This window comes from Silurus aristotelis (genome assembly GCF_946808225.1).
Source record: "Silurus aristotelis genome assembly, chromosome: 12".
Classification (NCBI taxonomy): domain Eukaryota; kingdom Metazoa; phylum Chordata; class Actinopteri; order Siluriformes; family Siluridae; genus Silurus; species Silurus aristotelis.
The window spans coordinates 27,619,007-27,641,092 of NC_139585.1; the positions used below are offsets into that span (position 1 = coordinate 27,619,007).

The 22,086-nt window shown below is 44.0% G+C and overlaps 1 protein-coding gene across 1 annotated transcript in view; it reads left to right on the top strand.

Annotated features, from left to right (window-relative positions):
• The window catches only part of usp22 (ubiquitin specific peptidase 22), a 34,674-nt gene that overhangs the window by 3,545 nt on the left and 9,043 nt on the right, over window positions 1-22,086 (top strand). Inside the window, exons 2-6 of the mRNA XM_083557137.1 lie at window positions 9,428-9,560; window positions 15,140-15,253; window positions 15,666-15,767; window positions 19,452-19,618; window positions 21,580-21,727. Of these exons, the coding sequence (XP_083413263.1) occupies window positions 9,428-9,560; window positions 15,140-15,253; window positions 15,666-15,767; window positions 19,452-19,618; window positions 21,580-21,727 (664 nt within the window). The remainder of the gene's footprint in view (window positions 1-9,427; window positions 9,561-15,139; window positions 15,254-15,665; window positions 15,768-19,451; window positions 19,619-21,579; window positions 21,728-22,086) is intronic.

The following is a 22,086-nucleotide window of genomic DNA, read 5'->3' on the forward strand; positions in this document are numbered from 1 at the left end:
AGGGTCTTGTTTTGGGGTCTACTCGTAGTCCATTGTCCTGCTCTGAGTGGTTGTTGAAGATGGATGTTAAGCAATAAATGGCCTTTATATAATTAATATATTCTGAACATTAATGGAAAATGATCAGCCTAATGTCGGTGAATGGCAGTTTTACATGTACAGGATTGTTTTTAGTTTAATAATAATTTAATATCTTTCGGCTTCTCCCGTTAGGGGGCGCCACAGCGGATCCTCCGCACGTTTGATTTGGCATATGTTTTTACGCTGGATGCCCTTCCTAACGCAACCCTCCCCAATTTATCCGGGCTTGGGACCGGCACTGAGAGTGGCTGGGGATGGTTCCCTGACCGGGAATCGAACCCGGGTCGCAGCGGTGAGAGCGCTGCATCTTAACCACTAGACCACCAGGGGACCACTTTAATAATAATTTAATATAAATTTTATAAATTAAATTTGATATTTGTTTGTACAGCATTTAAGCAGTGCGAGTGCATGCAGGAAAGCGCGTTTTCTACTCACTATTGTCCAAATAAATAAGAATAATGGAAAAGATTGAAAGGTTGTGGGTCAGGCACCTCGTGTGAACACAGCGTGATGTTTGCTGTTTTTTTCTGTGGTTCTAGTGGACAGAAAACTGGGGAGGAAAAATGAATGACCAAAATATAGCAACAGTTTTCAGCGGTGTGTGTGTGTGTGTGTGTGTGTGTGTGTGTCCCCTGGGGCTCAGAAATTAGGTCAGAAATTCGTGAGTTAGTGAAGGATCTTTGTAAAGTAAAGGATATTGGGTGCACAGATAAAGCAGCATTGCAGAGGAAATGCTTCCAACACTGTTGATGCTCACTGGATTGTGCTGCTGCGTTCAGTTCACTTTAAAAATGGATTCTGGATTTATGCTCAGTGTCTTTCCCGAACGACTTTTTCACCTTTTCACATTCAACTTGTGGAAAACATGTCCGGTATCGTAGATGCGTCAGATTCCAGTGTAGTGATGTCACAAAAATAGTTTCTGTTACTGAACGTTTAAAATAAACAAAAAAAAAACGTGACAACGCTTTCTGGTGAAGAAAGTAATAAATGTTATTTCTAAAGCAAGAAACCCAACGAACACAATTCAGCTGCATCTCCCGCATACTTCATCTCTAGCAGAAGCATCCATAAAATAAACCTGGCTTTTTCCTGGGGATTTAAAATGAAGGCAATTTAAAGTGTACAGGAAAGAAAACGTAGAAATGGTTCATGTTTTGCACGGGTTTTATCAGACCTCACGATCTCCAGCTTTCCTTGAAAAGTCCGTCTTGTAAGCGTCCTTGTAAGTGCGTCTGCAACAACTCATTGTGGAACAAAAACAAAAAAAACAATTAAATCCACACTAATATATTTGAGATTGTGCAGTTTGCTACAGATGCGGTTCGCAAGCTCTGACTAGTGCGCTTTCTGACCATCCAATCAAAGGACGTGAAAACGCAGACGTTACTGGAAGCTTTCTAGGGGCCTCGAAGTGACCAGATCGCAGTCTGAGAGTTTCAAATAACCGCTTCAATCAACATGGATTTAAATCAAGAACCCACGCTGTTTCTCTGTCGTTCCTACGGCAACACAGGATGCGATGGCTGTAATCTGATTGGATAGAAACCCTAACGTAGACAAAGACTTAAACGCTACACAAAACTCATGGTTACGGTACGTAGCTCAGTTCTGAATTCTCGCTTCGGTTCAATTTCGGTGCGTTCAGGGGAAAAAATGCAAAACATCAAATTGCTTGTTTTTTATTAACACATTATTATTAATTAACATTAGAAAACATCAACAGTTTACATTTTCTAACCAATGTTAAATAAAATGTGGTTAAATAACTGTGTGTGTGTGTGTGTGTGTGTGTGTGTGTGTGTGTTTTATATAAGATTTTTAAGGATATGATCTACTTAAATGTTCTACTTCTTACAGCAGACTTCAACAAATGCCTTCATTCCAGGTTTGTTTTACGCAGAGAAAACCGATGAATGGATGTTGTTTTGTCCCTGATAGTGAGAAACTGTGGCTCATAAGTCTGTCAGAAAATCTTATTTTACCTATTAAACCCTTATTTAACCCTGAATGAAACGGCTTCATGATGATCTTGATTGGTTTTTGGAAGTTCAGGTAGACCAAAAAGCCCAGTGTGGGTTCATTGGGCAGGTCTGTATTTGGGGTGGCAGGTCTGTATTTCTGTATCGGCCGCATGGCGTTTGGGCATCATTAGGTTTTTATGAAGTACCTGCTGCCGCGACACGTCGCTGCCATGGTTACCGACATTACAGGAAATTGACGGAGTGAAAACGAGTAAGAGAAAGGACTCTGAAATAGAACACAAGTCGTTGAAGAGAAAACTAATGTATCGACCACCTCTGAAGACACACATGCTAATCATGTGTAACATTTAGATTTGGACAGAACGTAGGAATAGATCAAGAGGGTATCGATTACCTGATAACTAGGTTGGATCGTGCTCGCCAATAGCTAATCAACCTGGATTTGAAAAAAAAAATGAAACGTAAAATAGAACTGAACTTTAATCATTTAAAAAAAATGTAATCATTAAAATTTGTGCTAAATGAAATATCTGAATGTATTCATTATAATAATAAATATTGAGGAAAGAAAAAAGAGTGAATTCAAACTGAATCAAAAAGTAACACTCAAAATAAATAAAAAACAGTTAGGTCCAAAATGAATAAAGAAGGACACTTCAAAAAAACAGCACGACAGTGATTCGCCTCTAGAGGCCACAACCCGGAAAAACTATCAGTATATGATATGATCAGTATTTTTGCCGATAGCTCCAGCAATTAACTATGGGTCGACCTGTAGTATCGATGAAGGTCTAAAGTAAACTATGACCGTTAATGATGTTAGTTTGTGTGGGATTGTATGGACTGGATTTCTCCCAGCTTCCGAAAGATAGACTGGCATCTCATCCGGAGTGCGTTTGTGCCTCATGCTCAGGAATGAGCTGCTTCACGTAGATGTGTGATTGCTGCCATGGCCAGGAGCAAAAGAGGGTTTATTTTCTAAAATAAAATTTCAGCTTTAAGAGTTAGGACACTGCTTTGGACCTCAAATATTCTCTGTGCTCTCCTGCAGCATCTCAGGCATTGTGAAAGCCTGGTCAGATCATACCAGTAAATCAGGGATTCTCACCTCCCCATGTTACGGCTCATCCATTTATTAACGGCTCCACTATTACCCGTTAATCATTGTTCACGAGCAGCCCATGCGGTATCGACAGTGTTATACGATTATTCCGCCAGCCAGCAGTAATTCATCTCTCTTCCAGCTGCTTGCCATTTTTCATGTTTGTACAAACCCACAGACTGTCGTCAGGATGTATAGACCCGGACCACTCTTATTGCGAAGGGCCGACATTATAGAGCTTCAGATTGAATTTATGGACCAAGACATTGAAAAGACCTGAGGCTGTCTGAAAGGCTCTCCAAAGGCTCAGTAGACATTTAAATCAGCAGAACTGAGAGATTCATGCGAACGCTGATGCCTCGGCTCGGGTTCACGTCGGAAAAATGCATTTTTTATGAAAGGAACTTGAATGATCGGTTGTCAAGGCTCAATTAATTTAAGAGAAAAATAGATTTTTAAACCCGGCAGGCTGCAGGTCTGAGTGGCAGTGTGAAATCTGGAAAGATTGTGTGCTACAACATAGCAGTAATTGGCTCAGTAGCTAGCTGATGTCTGTAGCTTGTTCAGCTCCATAAACAATCTTGTAATATTCGTGCAAACCGCAGAATAACGTTACCTGGAGAATTAGAGGTCGACCGATACCAATAGCTCGGTTGGATCGTACTTTCTGATGTCCAATGAATTGTTTTTAAACTTTATACTGGATAAAAAGAAACAAACGCTACACGTGCACGCTACGTAAAATAGCTCGTCTCTCTTGTATAAACAAAAAGCGTTCACCTCTGGAGGGCGCCGATTAATCGATCATCAAAAACAATCGCTAGTTGCAGCCCTAATATGTATTTTTGCCAATAGCCGATAGTTCCAGCAATCAACTATCAGCAAACTGAACTCTACTGGAGGTTTCATGTTTTTTCTTCACATCCTTTTATGTGCTGATAGCATAAAAACGCAAGTGAAATGTTGAAAAGCTGTATAGTTTAATCCTGACTAGCGTCTGATTGGCTCTCTGTGTTTCCCTGGATACAGTATAGAGAAGATCGAGGTGGGAGTTTGCTAGCTAGCTAACATGTGAGACTTGCACTAGCAGACTATACTGTCCTGTGTAGCATTGCGCTTTGTTTTACGGTCTGATGGAACAGTCACAATATTATTACACCATTAATATACAGTGAGGTTGCCATTTGTTTGGTAATGTAGCAGTTCAGAGTTTGTTCTTCAAACCCTACAATTGAAGCAGGATTGTTTTCTTGCATCCTGATCTCTGAAACTTTAACTAAGTCTACACACACACACACACACACACACACACACACACACACACACACACACACACACACACACACACACACACACACACTGAGAGCCACCATCTCATTGTAGTGCTGTGGCAGAAAGGGGTCCAAGGCTAATCGTTGCCGTCTCCCCCATTACACTGCAGTGTTGCTTTTAGTGTTGCAGTTTCACCCCCTTCTTCTCCTGCTTACTACTTCTCCTTTTCCCTCCTCACACACCCTCTCTCTCTCTCTCTCTCTCTCTCTCTCTCTCCTTTGTTCTTTCATGCCTCTCTCCTCCCCTGACTTTGTTTATCACCCACATGCCTCCTACTCTGTCTATGATGTAGAAATGCAGCATCTGATCGCTGATTGGGTGTTTGGTTGCCGCAGAAACTTGGAGCAGGAGTTTGATGAGGCAACCGCAGCATCCATTCTTAAACAGCCGAGTGTTTCTCATGAAGCCGCTAATAAACATGCTGCATTCCTATTCAGAATCGCCAGAAATAATCAAGATCAACTGACTGCTCCTGCAGAGGGACGTTCTAAAGATGTTCTAATGACTTGCTTTAACAGCGCTGGGTTTGTAGGCATTGTCTGTGATAATATTACTAACAATCTGAAGGGAGGAAAATGGAAAAATGTTCACTACTGGGAGGAGTTTTAAATCTGAAGAAACCAAACCGCTAAAAACAATAAGCACAAAAAACCCAGAGAGAGATTCTGAGGATAACAGACAGACAGACAGACAGACGGATGGACAGGCAGGTAGACAGACAAATGAATGCGCAGACAGGCAAGTGGGTCACAGACAGACGGGCAGATGGACAGACAAACATTTGGATGGACAGATTTCAGGTATTATTAATAAAGACTTTGATTATATATAAGTCGACTGTAGAAAAGACTGAGGTCTTTAAATGGAGATAATTTCAAATATAAACGCCACTTTCAAACCAACCACCATCAAAGCAGGTGATTACAACATGTTCTGGATGTGCTGCTCAGATGAAATGTTTGTCAGGATTGAATAATTTAATCTGGAGAAGAACTGAGGTTTAGAGAGATCTGTTGGTCTCAGTCACAGCACATGACCTGATCATTTTCAGCATGGTTCAGTCATGCAGGTGCACTCATTCTGTCACTTCTTATTCGCCAGCAGCAGCAGCGCTCACGCTCCCTAAAGGCCTCGTTATGGTATTGTTAAATTTCATCACAATTGTTTGAGAGCAACCAAAAATGAATGCCTTGAGCTTCGATCGTCTTTTAGAACAAACAGCAGCACTTCAGTGGAGTTCTTGCTTCTGTTTTTGCTGCAACTTCATGAGAGGAACATTGTACAGTTTTTCTCTCATTTCAGACAGACAGACAGACAGACAGACAGACACTGACTGGCTGAGAGACAGACACTGACTGGCTGAGAGACAGACAGACAGACACTGACTGGCTGAGAGACAGACAGACAGACACTGACTGGCTGAGAGACAGACAGACAGACACTGACTGGCTGAGAGACAGACAGACAGACACTGACTGGCTGAGAGACAGACAGACAGACACTGACTGGCTGAGAGACAGACAGACAGACACTGACTGGCTGAGAGACAGACAGACAGACACTGACTGGCTGAGAGACAGACAGACAGACACTGACTGGCTGAGAGACAGACAGACAGACACTGACTGGCTGAGAGACAGACAGACAGACACTGACTGGCTGAGAGACAGACAGACAGACACTGACTGGCTGAGAGACAGACAGACAGACACTGACTGGCTGAGAGACAGACAGACAGACACTGACTGGCTGAGAGACAGACAGACAGACACTGACTGGCTGAGAGACAGACAGACAGACACTGACTGGCTGAGAGACAGACAGACAGACACTGACTGGCTGAGAGACAGACAGACAGACACTGACTGGCTGAGAGACAGACAGACAGACACTGACTGGCTGAGAGACAGACAGACAGACACTGACTGGCTGAGAGACAGACAGACAGACACTGACTGGCTGAGAGACAGACAGACAGACACTGACTGGCTGAGAGACAGACAGACAGACACTGACTGGCTGAGAGACAGACAGACAGACACTGACTGGCTGAGAGACAGACAGACAGACACTGACTGGCTGAGAGACAGACAGACAGACACTGACTGGCTGAGAGACAGACAGACAGACACTGACTGGCTGAGAGACAGACAGACAGACACTGACTGGCTGAGAGACAGACAGACAGACACTGACTGGCTGAGAGACAGACAGACAGACACTGACTGGCTGAGAGACAGACAGACAGACACTGACTGGCTGAGAGACAGACAGACAGACACTGACTGGCTGAGAGACAGACAGACAGACACTGACTGGCTGAGAGACAGACAGACAGACACTGACTGGCTGAGAGACAGACAGACAGACACACAGACACTGACTGGCTGAGAGACAGACAGACAGACACACAGACACTGACTGGCTGAGAGACAGACAGACAGACACACAGACACTGACTGGCTGAGAGACAGACAGACAGACACACAGACACTGACTGGCTGAGAGACAGACAGACACACAGACACTGACTGGCTGAGAGACAGACAGACAGACAGACACACAGACCCTGGCTGGCTGAGAGACAGACAGACAGACAGACAGACCCTGGCTGGCTGAGAGACAGACAGACAGACAGACAGACAGACCCTGGCTGGCTGAGAGACAGACAGACAGACACTGACTGGCTGAGAGACAGACAGACAGACACTGACTGGCTGAGAGACAGACAGACAGACACTGACTGGCTGAGAGACAGACAGACAGACACACAGACACTGACTGGCTGAGAGACAGACAGACAGACACACAGACACTGACTGGCTGAGAGACAGACAGACACACAGACCCTGACTGGCTGAGAGACAGACAGACACACAGACCCTGACTGGCTGAGAGACAGACAGACAGACAGACACACAGACCCTGGCTGGCTGAGAGACAGACAGACAGACAGACAGACCCTGGCTGGCTGAGAGACAGACAGACAGACAGACAGACAGACCCTGGCTGGCTGAGAGACAGACAGACAGACCCTGGCTGGCTGAGAGACAGACAGACAGACAGACAGACCCTGGCTGGCTGAGAGACAGACAGACAGACAGACAGACCCTGGCTGGCTGAGAGACAGACAGACAGACAGACAGACCCTGGCTGGCTGAGAGACAGACAGACAGACAGACAGACCCTGGCTGGCTGAGAGACAGACAGACAGACAGACAGACCCTGGCTGGCTGAGAGACAGACAGACAGACAGACAGACCCTGGCTGGCTGAGAGACAGACAGACAGACAGACAGACCCTGGCTGGCTGAGAGACAGACAGACAGACAGACAGACCGACACTGGCTGGCTGAGAGACAGACAGACAGACAGACAGACAGACAGACACTGGCTGGCTGAGAGACAGACAGACAGACAGACAGACAGACAGACACTGGCTGGCTGAGAGACAGACAGACAGACAGACAGACAGACACTGGCTGGCTGAGAGACAGACAGACAGACAGACAGACAGACACTGGCTGGCTGAGAGACAGACAGACAGACAGACAGACAGACACTGGCTGGCTGAGAGACAGACAGACAGACAGACAGACAGACACTGGCTGGCTGAGAGACAGACAGACAGACAGACAGACAGACACTGGCTGGCTGAGAGACAGACAGACAGACAGACAGACAGACACTGGCTGGCTGAGAGACAGACAGACAGACAGACAGACAGACACTGGCTGGCTGAGAGACAGACAGACAGACAGACAGACAGACACTGGCTGGCTGAGAGACAGACAGACAGACAGACAGACAGACACTGGCTGGCTGAGAGACAGACAGACAGACAGACAGACAGACACTGGCTGGCTGAGAGACAGACAGACAGACAGACAGACAGACACTGGCTGGCTGAGAGACAGACAGACAGACAGACAGACAGACACTGGCTGGCTGAGAGACAGACAGACAGACAGACAGACAGACACTGGCTGGCTGAGAGACAGACAGACAGACAGACAGACAGACACTGGCTGGCTGAGAGACAGACAGACAGACAGACAGACAGACAGACAGACAGACAGACACTGACTTGCTAAGAGACAGACAGACAGACAGACAGACACTGACTGGCTGAGAGACAGACCGACAGACACTGACTAAAGCTCCTTAATGCTTTCAAGTCATATACACATGAGCTTGAACATCAGGAACATATCTGCAGCTTTCAGATGTCCTCATTACATCAGCAGTAAGCGATTTCACTTTAAACTCTCTACTGAATACTGATGTGTCCTGCCCTTTGAGTCTCCACAGCAGTACACATCAATACCTCATCAAATAGAAGATTAACACAGACAGACATATGGATGGATGGATGGATAGAGGAGAGGGAAGGGTGGAGTGAACAGATAGACGTAATGGGGGTGGATGCAGCGTGAATGGAGTCATGTAAAGTTCCTCCAGCATGGTGCTGATATTGGACACGTGATGTGAAGATTGAATTTGATGAGAGAAATGAAATGCAGAGTCATGCTGCAGCACGGATCTGTGAGGTCAGTGTAGTGGTCTGTACATGGACATGATGATTGTACAGGGGTGTTTGTGTGTGTGTGTGTGTGGGGGGGCAGGGGGGGGTTGTTTGTGTGGGTGGGGGTGTGTGTGTGTGTGTGTGTGTGTGTTCACGCTAACTTCTTAGTAGGCATGTTAACTGATCTCACATTACACCAGGCATTTCTATCTGCACGTCTTTCTGTTTCTCTGGCTTTCTCTGTTTTGCGCTCTCTCTCTCTCTCTGTGTGTGTGTTTGTCTATTCATCTCACTTTTTATCCTGTCCGTCTCGTTGTCCACCTTTTTCAGATTGTTTTAAAGTCTCAGTGTGTGATTGATGTTCGCTCTCTCTCTCTCTTTCTCTCCCCATTCTCTCCAGGCGAAGTCATGTATATGTCACATGTGTGGCGCTCATCTGAACCGGCTGCACTCGTGTCTCCACTGCGTCTTTTTCGGCTGCTTCACGAAGAAACACATCCATGAGCACGCCAAAACCAAGAGACACAACTTGGGTAAGGGAGCATTTAACACACAGGATATACAGATATCATACACACACACACACACGATAACATGATCAATCCATGTGGTATGCGGTGTTTGGATCGAGCCCTCAGTGTGAAATCTGATTTCTGGGAACCTGTAGTTTTTACAGCGAGTTGTGTGCGAGTTCTCATTTTGCTCTCGAGCTTAGAGTAGATCAGAGGCCTATAATTATCTCCTCTTTGCTAATGAGTGGGGACGTCCCTGTCCACCAACAAACCAACAATCCACATAAACAGACTGAGAACTGAGTAATTGTGTAGTGCTGTGTTCCTGTCTGTGTGTGCGTGTCCCTGTCTGTCTGTCTGTTTGTCTGTCTGTGTCCATCCCTGTTTGTCTGTCTGTGTCCATCCCTGTTTGTCTGTCTGTGTCCATCCCTGTTTGTCTGTCTTTGTCCATCCCTGTCTGTCTGTCTGTCTGTCTGTGTGTGTCCGTCCCTGTCTGTGTGTGTGTGTGTGTGTGTCTCTGTCTGTGTGTGTGTCTGTGTGTCCCTGCCTGTCTTTTTCTGTGTGTTCCTGTGTCTCTGTTTGTGTGTCTGTATTTGTGTGTCCCTGACTGTCTGTGTGTCTCTGACTGTGTGTCTCTGTGCATGTCCCTGTCCTTTCCTGACAATCTGGGTGAATGAAAACCGGGAACTAGTAGCTGAGTGTTTAAGGCTCTGGGTTACAATCCCTAGTATCTCCAAGCTGCCAGTCTTGGGGCCCTTTAACAAGGCCCTTAATCCTCTGTGATCCAAGTCTGCTGTATCATGGCTGCCCCTGCACTCTGACCCTGAACATTACCGATATGTGAAGAAAGAATTTCACTGTGCTGTAATGTGCATGTGGAAGTAAAAAGCCTCTCTAATAAACCATGTGCTACAGAAGGGTGTGACCAGGAGAACTCCTGCCCACAGCCACGCAGACGCCCGCCGAGCCACTGGGTTTTTAACTGACGTTACGTTGATGCCAGCACGCACAAGGCGAACTCAGCAGCAGTAATGATCCTGGCAGTGTTCTCCAACATCCCCCTGTGACGGTTCTCCCCCTCTGGAGTTGGAGGATGTAATTAGGTTAGCTGTGAGCGAGGGATGCGAGCGCGGCTCAGGAGAGAAAGAAAAACTGGGCTTTGATGGAGGAGTAATTAAGTCTTTGTAATCAACCGGCTACAAATTAGCCACTTCGTTCACAGTAGAGAAGGAAGGAGGCTTTCGGTTGTTTTTTAGGCTTTTCTTCATAACGTGGACACTCTGGGACTTCATTCGACGAACCCGAGACTCGGTTCTGAACTCGGTGTGCTTTAACTCCTTCTTCTGCTTGGGTTTCCATGGTTACCTCGAGGCCTGCTATGATGTAGGTTTATTCTGATCGGTTTGTGTGTGGGGTGAGAAATCCTCACCTTCTCTCACACACACACACACACACTCATCTCTCTGAAACCATTTAAAGGTGAAGCGTAACCACTCAGGCACTGGTGAGAAGGTAGGTGTTGTTTTCTTTCCTCTGTCAGTGAGATGAGAAAGTCCAGTGTCATCATTCCATCATCTCAATTTTATTCATTTCATGTTTATTTGTGAAAAGTTTTTTAACAATGGACAACGTTTGCCTACATTTTGTTCCTTATTGTAATTTTGTCCCTAATGAGTGATCCAGTAGCGACTGTTGAGAGGAACCACACTTTAATTCAGGGGTCACCAACATGGTGCAACACCAGCGGGCCTTTTCTAAAAATAACTCACCCTAATGCCTTAATGCCTTGTTAATCACCTTGTTCATAACCTGAACAAGGATGGAACTGTAATAGCAACAACAAAAAAATTAGATGCAGCTCTCTGATAAGTGAACCACCTTTTAAAGTCGTGCCACAGCATTTCAGTAGGATTCGGGTCAGGACTTTGTTTAGGCCACTCCAAAGTCTTCATTTAGTTTTTCTTCAGTTATTTAGAGGTGGACTTGCTGGTGTGTTTTGGATCATTGTTCTGCTGCAGAACCCAAGTTCGCTTCAGCTTGAGGTCAGGAACAGATGGCTGGACATTTTCCTTCAGGATTTTTTGGTTAACAGCAGAATTCATGGTTCCATTAATCACAGCAAGTCTTCCACGTCCTAAAGCAGCAAAACGGCCCCAGACCATCACACTACCACCACCCCATTTTTACTGCTGGTATGATGTTCTTTTTATGAAATGCGGTGTTACTTTTACACCAGAAGTAATGGGGGACACACCTTCCAAAAACTTTTGTCTGTCAGTTCACAGAGTATTTTCCCAAAAGTCTTGAGGACCATAAAGATGTTTTCTGGCAAAACTGAGACGAGCCTTTATGTTCTTTTTGCTCAGCAGCGGTTTTGGTCTTGGAACTCTGCCGTGTAGACCATTTTTGCCGTCTCTTCCTTATGGTGGAGTCATGAACACTGACCTTCTGAGGCAAGTGAGGCCTGCAGTTCTTTGGATGTTGTTGTGGGGTCTTGGATGAGTCGTCTCTGTGCTCTTGGGGTAATTTTGGTCAGCCAGCCACTCCTGGGAAGGTTCTACACTGTTCCATGTTTTTGCCATTTGTGAATAATGGCTCTCACTGTGGTTCTCTGGAGTCCCAAAGCTTTAAAAACAGCTTTATAACCTTTTCCAGACTGATAGATCTCAATTACTTTCTCTCATTTGTTTCTGAATTAATTTAAATCTCAGCATAATGTCTAGCATTTGAGGATCTTTTGATCTACTTCACTTTGTCAGGCAGGTCCTATTTAAGAGATTTCTTGATTGTGAACAGGTGTGGCATCAGGCCTGGGTGTGGCTGGAGAAATTAAACTCGTGTGATAAACCACAGTTTTAACAGGGGGGGCAAACACTTTTTTACACCACTGTAAATATAACTATATCTATATTATCTGTACTATATATTATAGATAATACCACTGTATAACGTCTATATGGTGGAGCAGATGTTTCGAGGGAGTTCTACAGTTTGATCGCAGGTAGAAATGATCTCTTATGCTCTCTGTGGTGCAACGTGGCTGTATAAGTCCGTCACTAAACCAACTCCGCAGACTGACCAGTGTTTTATGTAGTGGGTGGGAGGAGTGGACCAAGAAGGAATGTACTTTGTCATCATGCCACAGCATACAGGAGAACACCAGCCACAAGTCTCATAAAACATCCTCAGCTTTGTCCTCCAAATGTTGAAGGACTTCAGCTTCCTTAAAAATTTGAGGCGATGTACCCCATGTCTCTCTTCACCTTGTCTGAAAAATGTCCCTCTCATAAACTCATGTCCATCGTCGTCACTCCCAACGAACATCTCAACATCTTCAGCTCTGCTACCTCCAGCTCCACCTCCTGTCTTTGACTCAATGCCACTGTCTCTAAACCATACATCATCTCAGGTCTCACCACAGTTCTATAAACTTTCCCTTTCACTCTCACAGATACTCTTCTATCACAAATCACTCCTAAGAGGACATTCACTTTTCCAGTAGAAAGAAGGTGCATTATATTTTCACAGTACAGTGGGGTCAGAGCACAGGGTCTGTTATAATACCGTGCTTGCTGAGAGGGGTCAAGGGCCTTCCTCTAGGGCCCAATGCGTGGCATCTTGCCGATATTCCCAAACTTCAGATTTGTAACCCAGAGCCTTAAACCTCTGAGGCGTGTTTTCAGGTTTTTCTGGGTTTCTCCATGACATTTATTCTGTTGTTGCACATGCGCCGTCTCTATTCAGATCAACCTCGAAGTGGTTTATAAAGAATGAGGGCAGGTTTTACACTAATCCCAGAGGGAGCTGAAATCCATGCACTGGTATTTTGTATTTAGTTCATATATTGCCAAGTTTTCCTCAGGGATCAGTGAGGTATATCTGCCTGTAGTATACGCTGGTGTTCTCGTGCATCACTCGGGGCAGCAGTTCCTGATCCCTGACTTCCTGTGAGTGTGAATCCCAGATGCTGGGTTAGGGTTAGGGTTATATTTATATATCTTGTATTTATATCTTTTCGGGTGCGTTTCACATTCCCATCCAGACGCACTCGTTACTGTGTGTGAGTGAGCGGAAACGATTGGAGTTTAAACCCTCGTCAGTCTGTTGTCTCCTAAAACACTTTGTATTCCAGCCCATGCTGAGAGAAGTTCAGTGTGTTATAGTACAATGTATACAAACAATGGCTACACATTTTATACATTAATATCACCTGACATCGAGCATCTCTATTTGATATATTTTACACATGTTCAGGGTACTTCATGTATTATTTGATTAAAAACGTGTGGTCTTGCATGGTTTAATGGTGTGTAGCGTGGTGTAGTATAATGTGCTCTGACGTCGAGTGTAACATTGTGTATAATGTGGTACAACTCGGGGTGTTGAAGTGAATGTGTCTATGATTCATCGTGATACGGACCTGGACGATTCTGCAGGTTCGATGCGATAATGGATTGATTATAGCCTACTGTCGTCAATCGTCTGGTATGTGATGTCGCCGTGGTTAAACACGCAGATGGAGGTGAAACACCAAAGCAACTGATACAAGAAATGTGACCCGTATGTTAAAATCTGAGATCTGGGCATATCTAATGAACAAACTGGTAAAGCACGAACTGGAAACCACGTTAGCCGTTTTCACCCTGACGCCTGCCAGTGCGTAGACCAACTGAACTCAAAAATAGACCAAACAATATCATCTTGTCTGCTCTCGTGGTGAATCATTTACTCCAGTCACTGAAGGTAAAGGAGATTTTTGGTGGACGTGTCCGACTCCTACTGTTCTCCAAAATGTGGTTGATTGTGAGCGTGAAAAGCAGAACGTGGACGCCGCAAATACGTGGCCGGTTTCAGCAGGTTTTTTGTTCCTTGTTAACTTCATGAACATGAAATGATCCTGAAACATAACCTGTCCGTGCTCGCATGCAGCGATGGTGGACTGATGCACGACTGCATTCCACAGGCACCGGTTCTTACCTGGAAATCGTGTGTGTGAGGAAACGGACCGTCAGCATGTTGCCATGGGAACACAAGTGCATGTGTCATCGCTGCGGGTACAGAGACGAAATATCTGATATCTGATTTAACGGGCCGTGTTTTACATCAAACCAAATTCCCACAGTAAACAAAACCTACAGAGTAAAACAGATCATATCCTAAAGGGACTAAACATCCCAGTTCATCAGCACACAAGCGTTCTCTTTCCCAAGCGCCAATATTGATACCCCAAAGCTCACAGTGTCCAAGTGTGTGTCCAAGTGTGTGTGTCGTCCGAAATGTCCCGTGTGTATCGTCTGTGTTGCATGTGTGTTGCCCAAATGTCCCGGGTGTGTCGTCCCAAATGTCTCGTGTGTATCGTCTGTGTCCCGCGTGTGTCGTGTGTATCGTCTGTGTTGCATGTGTCTCGTCCCAAATGTCCTGTTTGTATTGTCTGTGTCCTGTGTGTATTGTCCCAAAAGCCACGTGTGTGTTGTCCCAAATTTCCCGTGTGTGCGGCGTCCCAAATGTCTCGTGTGTCCCCAAGTGTCTCTCGGCATCTACTTTATAAAGCTTTTTTATTAACTCTTATGATTTTTCTTTTCTCTTATTCTGTCAATCAGCTATAGACCTTTTGTACGGAGGAATATACTGTTTTGTGTGCCAAGACTACATATATGATAAAGACATGGAGCAGATCGCCAAAGAAGAACAAAGGAAAGCATGGAAATTGCAAGGTAATGGCTTTTAAAACTCCTTCATGCTGGCTTTAGTGTTTAGTAGAGAAACCGCTAACGTAAAGAAGGAACGATTCAGTGTGTGTGTGTGCGTGCGGGCGTGCGTGCGGGCGTGCGTGCGGGCGTGCGTGCGGGCGTGCGTGCGTGCGTGTCTGCTTCACACTGCTGTGTATACACACCATTTAGCGGTGACCTTATAATTAACGCTAATGAGTTAATGAAATTCTGTCTGGTGCTATATGACTAATTGTCTAAGCTGTTATTAGTGTTAAATGGTGCAGGGGAACGTCGTTGTTCGGCTCGAATAAAAAAATATAAAAGTGGCCATGATTTCATACCCGCTGCAGATAAAATCATCCGCAAGCGTGTGTGGCTGCCGTTACTCACCACCTACCGCTCTACTGAATTTCAGGCATCGGAGAGAAATATTCGACGTGGGAACCTACAAAGCGAGAGCTGGAGCTGCTTCGGCACAACCCAAAACGACGGAAGATAACCTCCAACTGCACCATAGGTGAGCGCGCCGTGTCCCATAAACCTCTCAAGGAGGAGAGTCCGTGCAGTTTCATCTCTCCAAATGAGATTTCGCTCAGGATGTATGTGAGCAGAACACTGAGAGGACTCAGATCATGTCCTTTAACTGGGCAGCAAGCCTCACACACACACACACACACACACCCTGTTCCTCCTATAATAAAATAATAGTCAGAAAGGATTCATTAAACCATGCTGGGGATTTAAGAGACCATTCAGTAGGCACCAGGGATGTGCATCTCCATAACTGAATAAAGATTCATGCGATATGATTCCCCCATTATGATGCGGTGTGATCCAATTTTGATGCAGCTCTACCTCTGCCATGTTAATCTTTATTCTCGGGACTCTCAGGACACGCCTCGATCTCCGTAGCATAGTGATATGTTATATTCATGTTGTCGTTTACACAGTGTGAAGTAGTTGTACAGTTTGTGTGCCTGGTTCTGAAGATAAATCATGTCAGATCATATGCAGGTCAGGGCTTGTGGGACATACCAAGTCAGCAGCTATAATAAAACAAACGTGCATTTATGTAAAGAATTACAAAATCTGGAATCGTCTCTCTAGTTTGGTTTTATTGTCCAATATTTGTCCAGTCTCATTTTTCTATTTGTAGTGCGATTTTAACATTGTCCTAAAGCTGTTTATCACAGATAAATTCATTATAATTGTATTGTTTAGTGCCTATAAGTATGTTCTTTATAAGTGTTTTCCTAACCAGGGCCGACTGTAGCAAGACAACAAACTCCCTGAGATGGTATGAGGAAGAAACCTGGAGAGGAACCGAATTCGAAAGGAAACTCATTCACATCTACATTTACGCCATTTGGCAGATGCCCTCATCAAGAGTGACTTACATTTTATTCGTTCATATAACTGGGCAACTACAGTGAGGAAAATAAGTATTTGAACACCCTGCTATTTTGCAAGTTCTCCCACTTAGAAATCATGGAGGGGTCTGAAATTGTACTCGTAGGTGCATGTCCACTGTGAGAGACATAATCTAAAAAAAAAAAAAATCCAGAAATCACAATGTATGATTTTTTAACTATTTATTTGTATGATACAGCTGCAAATAAGTATTTGAACACCTGAGAAAGTCAATGTTAATATTTGGTACAGTAGCCTTTGTTTGCAATTACAAACGTTTCCTGTAGTTTTTCCACCAGGTTTGCACACACTGCAGGAGGGATTTTGGCCCACTCCTCCACACAGATCTTCTCTAGATCAGTCAGGTTTCTGGCCTGTTGCTGAGAAACACAGAGTTTGAGCTCCCTCCAAAGATTCTCTATTGGGTTTAGGTCTGGAGACTGGCTAGGCCACGCCAGAACCTTGATATGCTTCTTACAGAGCCACTCCTTGGTTATCCTGGCTGTGTGCTTCGGGTCATTGTCATGTTGGAAGACCCAGCCTCGACCCATCTTCAATGCTCTAACTGAGGGAAGGAGGTTGTTCCCCAAAATCTCGCAATACGTGGCCCCGGTCATCCTCTCCTTAATACAGTGCAGTCGCCCTGTCCCATGTGCAGAAAAACACCCCCAAAGCATGATACTACCACCCCCATGCTTCACAGTAGGGATGGTGTTCTTGGGATGGTACTCATCATTCTTCTTCCTCCAAACACGTTTAGTGGAATTATGACCCAAAAGTTCTATTTTGGTCTCATCTGACCACATGACTTTCTCCCATGACTCCTCTGGATCATCCAAATGGTCATAGGCAAACTTAAGACGTGCCTGGACATATGGTGGTTTAAGAAGGGGGACCTTCCGTGCCATGCATGATTTCAAACCATGACGTCTTAGTGTATTACCAACAGTAACCTTGGAAACGGTGGTCCCAGCTCTTTTCAGGTCATTGACCAGCTCCTCCCGTGTAGTTCTGGGCTGATTTCTCACCTACCTTAGGATCATTGAGACCCCACAAGGTGAGATCTTGCATTGAGCCCCAGTCCGAGGGAGATTGACAGTCACCAGACAGCTTCTTCCACTTTGTAATGGTTGCTCCAACAGTGGATCTTTTTTTACTAAGCTGCTTGGCAATTTCCCCGTAGCCCTTTCCAGCCCTTTCCAGTGTACAATTTTGTCTCTTGTGTCTTTGGACAGCTCTTTGGTCTTGGCCATGTTAGTAGTTGGATTCTTACTGATTGTATGGGGTGGACAGGTGTCTTTATGCAGCTAACGACCTCAAACAGGTGCATCTAATTTAGGATAATAAATGTAGTGGAGGTGGACATTTTAAAGGCAGACTAACAGGTCTTTGAGGGTCAGAATTCTAGCTGATTGACAGGTGTTCAAATACCTATTTGCAGCTGTATCATACAAATAAATAGTTTAAAAATCATATTGTGATTTATTGATTTTTTTTTTTTAGATTATGTCTCTCACAGTGGACATGCACCTACGATGACAATTTCAGACCCCTCCATGATTTCTAAGTGGGAGAACTTGCAAAATAGCAGTGTGTTCAAATACTTATTTTCCTCACTGTATGTGGATAAGGGCCTTGCTCAGGGGCCCAGGTAGTGGCAGCTTGGTGTGTCTGGGATTTGAACTCATAACCTTTGGATCTAAAGCCCAGTGCCTTAACCACTAAACTGCCACGTCCCCTACGGGTGACACCAGAAAGTCCATTCGTTAGAGCAGTCATTAGATGTGGAACGTGTAATAAAATTTTCTACTCAATTAAAAGTCCTGTTACTTCAACGAAATGTTACTTAAGTACAAGTTACAGGTCTAAAAATCTACTCAAGTAAAAGTAAAAAGTAACTCATTTAAAATTCACTTAGATTCAAAATTGACCGAGTTACTTTTTTAAAATATTTTATTTTAACAGTGACGGTGGTGTGGGTGATTCTAATGTAGGACAAAAAGGACAAGCAGATATAAATCTCAAACTGGTTATTTTTTAAATTAAGAAACAACTTTACAAATTAAAATGCAAAAACAAAAATTTAATAAAATTATACAAAAAAAAAGAAATGGTGGGGAAATATTTTTTTTCCACATTGCATGATTTATATAGATTATATATTTATTTTACTCAGTAACAGATATTATTTAAAATGTACTTAAGCACAACACTTTAAACAAAACCTACTAAAGTAAAAGTACAGATTTTAAAAACTAAATTTAAAAAGTAGAAATACACAAAAAGACGTTACAGTAACGTGAGTAAATGTAATTCCTTACTTTCTGACTGTCATAATATTAATAAAGCTTTCAAATATTTTAATAAGGAAAACACTACAGATGCATACAGATGTGTGATTGATGTTCTTTTCCAGGGAAAAAAATGTTCTTTTACTTCTAAACAACAAAACTCGCTGAACCCGATGTGAACCACTGCTTATATTCGTTTTTTTCCGTCTCGTCCTCGTAGCACAGATGCTCTCAGCAGTACAGACTTGTTTTCTGTCCTTTAACTACACTGCGAGTGTGTGAGCAAGCAGGAGTGTGTGATGTGTGTGAATTTGGAGCAGGGCGACGTTTATGCTCTCGGCAGAAACCTGTTCTTCCAGCGGCCGGTGTCTCAGTGTCTGTGTTTAAACCCACAGGTGTTCGGGGAAATCACTGGGTCACATGGTTACCGGGGAAATAAATGGTGCAGTCCCTGTACTGTGAGGAAGCTGATTTCTCTTCACTGTCTCTCTGTGTCTCAGGTCTGAGGGGTTTGATAAACTTGGGCAACACATGCTTTATGAACTGCATTGTTCAGGCTCTGACACACACCCCACTGCTGAGGGACTTCTTCCTCTCAGACAGACACAAGTGTGAGATGCAGGCCAACTCCTGCCTTGTCTGTGAGATGTCCCAGCTTTTCCAGGAGGTGAGATGAGTTTTATTTATTACATTTTTTTTCTTCACTTTTATGTCCCTCTGCTGTGGAACATCACTGTGGTCTTCACTGAGACGTGAACTCCATCTTTAAATTTGGCTCGAAAGCAACAAACCTCAGGGGGAGATGGTGTCTATGGTCTCAACGTTCAGCATAGATGAAAGTGTTTACATGCCTGAGTGAGAACCTGAGGAATATAACTGGGAGAAAGCAGTAGTGATGGGACCATCAGATCCTTTTACTGACTTTGTTCTTTGAATCTCGTTCATCAGAATAAATTTTTTATTATTATTTTTTGTTAATTTCGTCTCTTTGATCCTAATGAAAAATAATGCAATAATAATGCAATAAGCAGATCCCCAAAATGTCTACATACACCAACTTTGGCTATAGTTTCAAAAACGACTCAGATGGAACCCTGAATTTATTTAATTTATTTATAAAGAGTCAAATCAAGTGTGATTTCATAAAATAAAAGAACAAATTTCAAGGGGTGGAAACAGCATTTATTTTTTGACATACTCCTCTGCTACAATTGAACACTTATCCTAGCATTTAAATATTTAACTAACGCCTGGAAAGATTCGTCAGTACTCCTGAACCATCCAGGGACGACCTGCTCCACTTCATCATCAGGGAACCACCACGTGCGGGATCATCACGTCTGACCGACGTACGAGCGTTTCTAAAACCTTTACACCATTCAAACGTCTTACTGCAGCTGAGCGTCTCATCACCGTGCTGTGCTTGAAGTCTTCTGTTGATATCTGTGGGTTTCACACCTTCATTCACAAGTAACTTCATCACCACACTGTTTCAGGCGGTTGTTTTTGGGTACTCATGGGTGTGTTTCATAGTGAAATTAAGAGCATTTCCACACACGATACAAAGAGAAGTCACAGTATAAACAGCTGTTTAGCCTTAAAACACTGATCAGTGATTCTAATGGGGAAAAGGCTTTAATTTAACTAGGGAGCAATGGAGCATGTGGTCTGACAAATCCAGATTTACCCTCCTCCAGAGTGTTTGGTGCATGAAGTGCTGCACTATGTGGGGGCGATGTTATGATCTGGGGTTGCTTCATTTGGTCAGGTTAATGTTATGTGCTCAGAAAATGAGGTAAGCTGACTTTCTGAGTATAACGAATCTTCAGGTTTGTTGAACAATGGAATTTATTTACCTTCTCTGATGGCATGGGCATAATTCCAAGATGACATTGAAAGTGGGTTTCAGGGAGCAATTTCACAAATGTATTTGCCACCACAGTGTCCAGACCCGAGCTGAGAATCTGTGGGACATTTGCACAGCAGTTCGACTTTTTTATCATCAGCACAACATCTTGGGCGAGAAATAAAAGCAACTCAGAAAGTAAAAGTCGTGATGATGTAATCAAAGCAAAAATCGCTCCAACAAAATATAATTGTGGGAAACCTTTGTTTTGGCAGTGTATGATATTGTTATGACAATTGACAAATGATGTGCAGTTCAATCCTGTACTACTCCATACTCACACATTTACAACTCGCAAGTGAACATTTTATATGCATCTCATTTGTACATCTGAGCTGAGATTTTGATTCCTCGCCGTCTAAGCAGGAGGTCATGGATCTTAACCACTGAGCCTGATTCAGCACACGCCCAGGGACAGTCCATGCTCACGTTACATGCACGTCTACAGTTTGTGCTCTGGCTGTTTACCACATTGATGCCTTTTTGCTAGTTTAATTACATGACAATAGATTTAATACGAGAATACAGAACTCATGCCTTTTGTCTTGTTAAACAATTACTCAGAAATGGACTCTGAATTCCCCCAAAAGATTTTGAACAGTTTCTTCTGATAGTCTTATTTACCCTACAGTACGAGAAGAGGAGAGAGAAATTGACTGTGCGGATTTGGATCTACAGTGTGTAGATAAAAATAGATAAGACTCATTGTCTTGTTTTGTCAGTTTTACTCGGGCCATCGCTCTCCCCACATTCCCTTTCGGCTGCTGCACCTGGTGTGGACACATGCACGCCACCTGGCTGGCTATGAGCAGCAGGATGCACACGAGTTCCTCATCGCAGCCCTGGATGTGCTACATCGCCACTGCAAAGGTAACGCCACCAACCGCACCCCCTCTCCATGTGTTAGGCTGGAGTCGGGAGGTGTACGATGGTATACTGGTGGAATTATTCTAGTGCGATAAGGGAATGTTAAATACTGTAGTTCAGGTGGAAACATTATGCTGTGTTTTTAGAGGTCGACCAATTTATCGCTTACTATCGGTGTGGATTTTTGCCAATAATTCCAGCAATCAACTATCGGCAAAACCGTCAACCTCTAGTAATATGACATGCTGTCTCTCAGAAAGGGACGGGCTTTTTTTATTTATTTATTTTATTTTTATTTTTTTTGCTTGTTTTGATATTTTTCTGACCACACTTTGTGTCTGCTTGCATTATTGTGCTGCGCC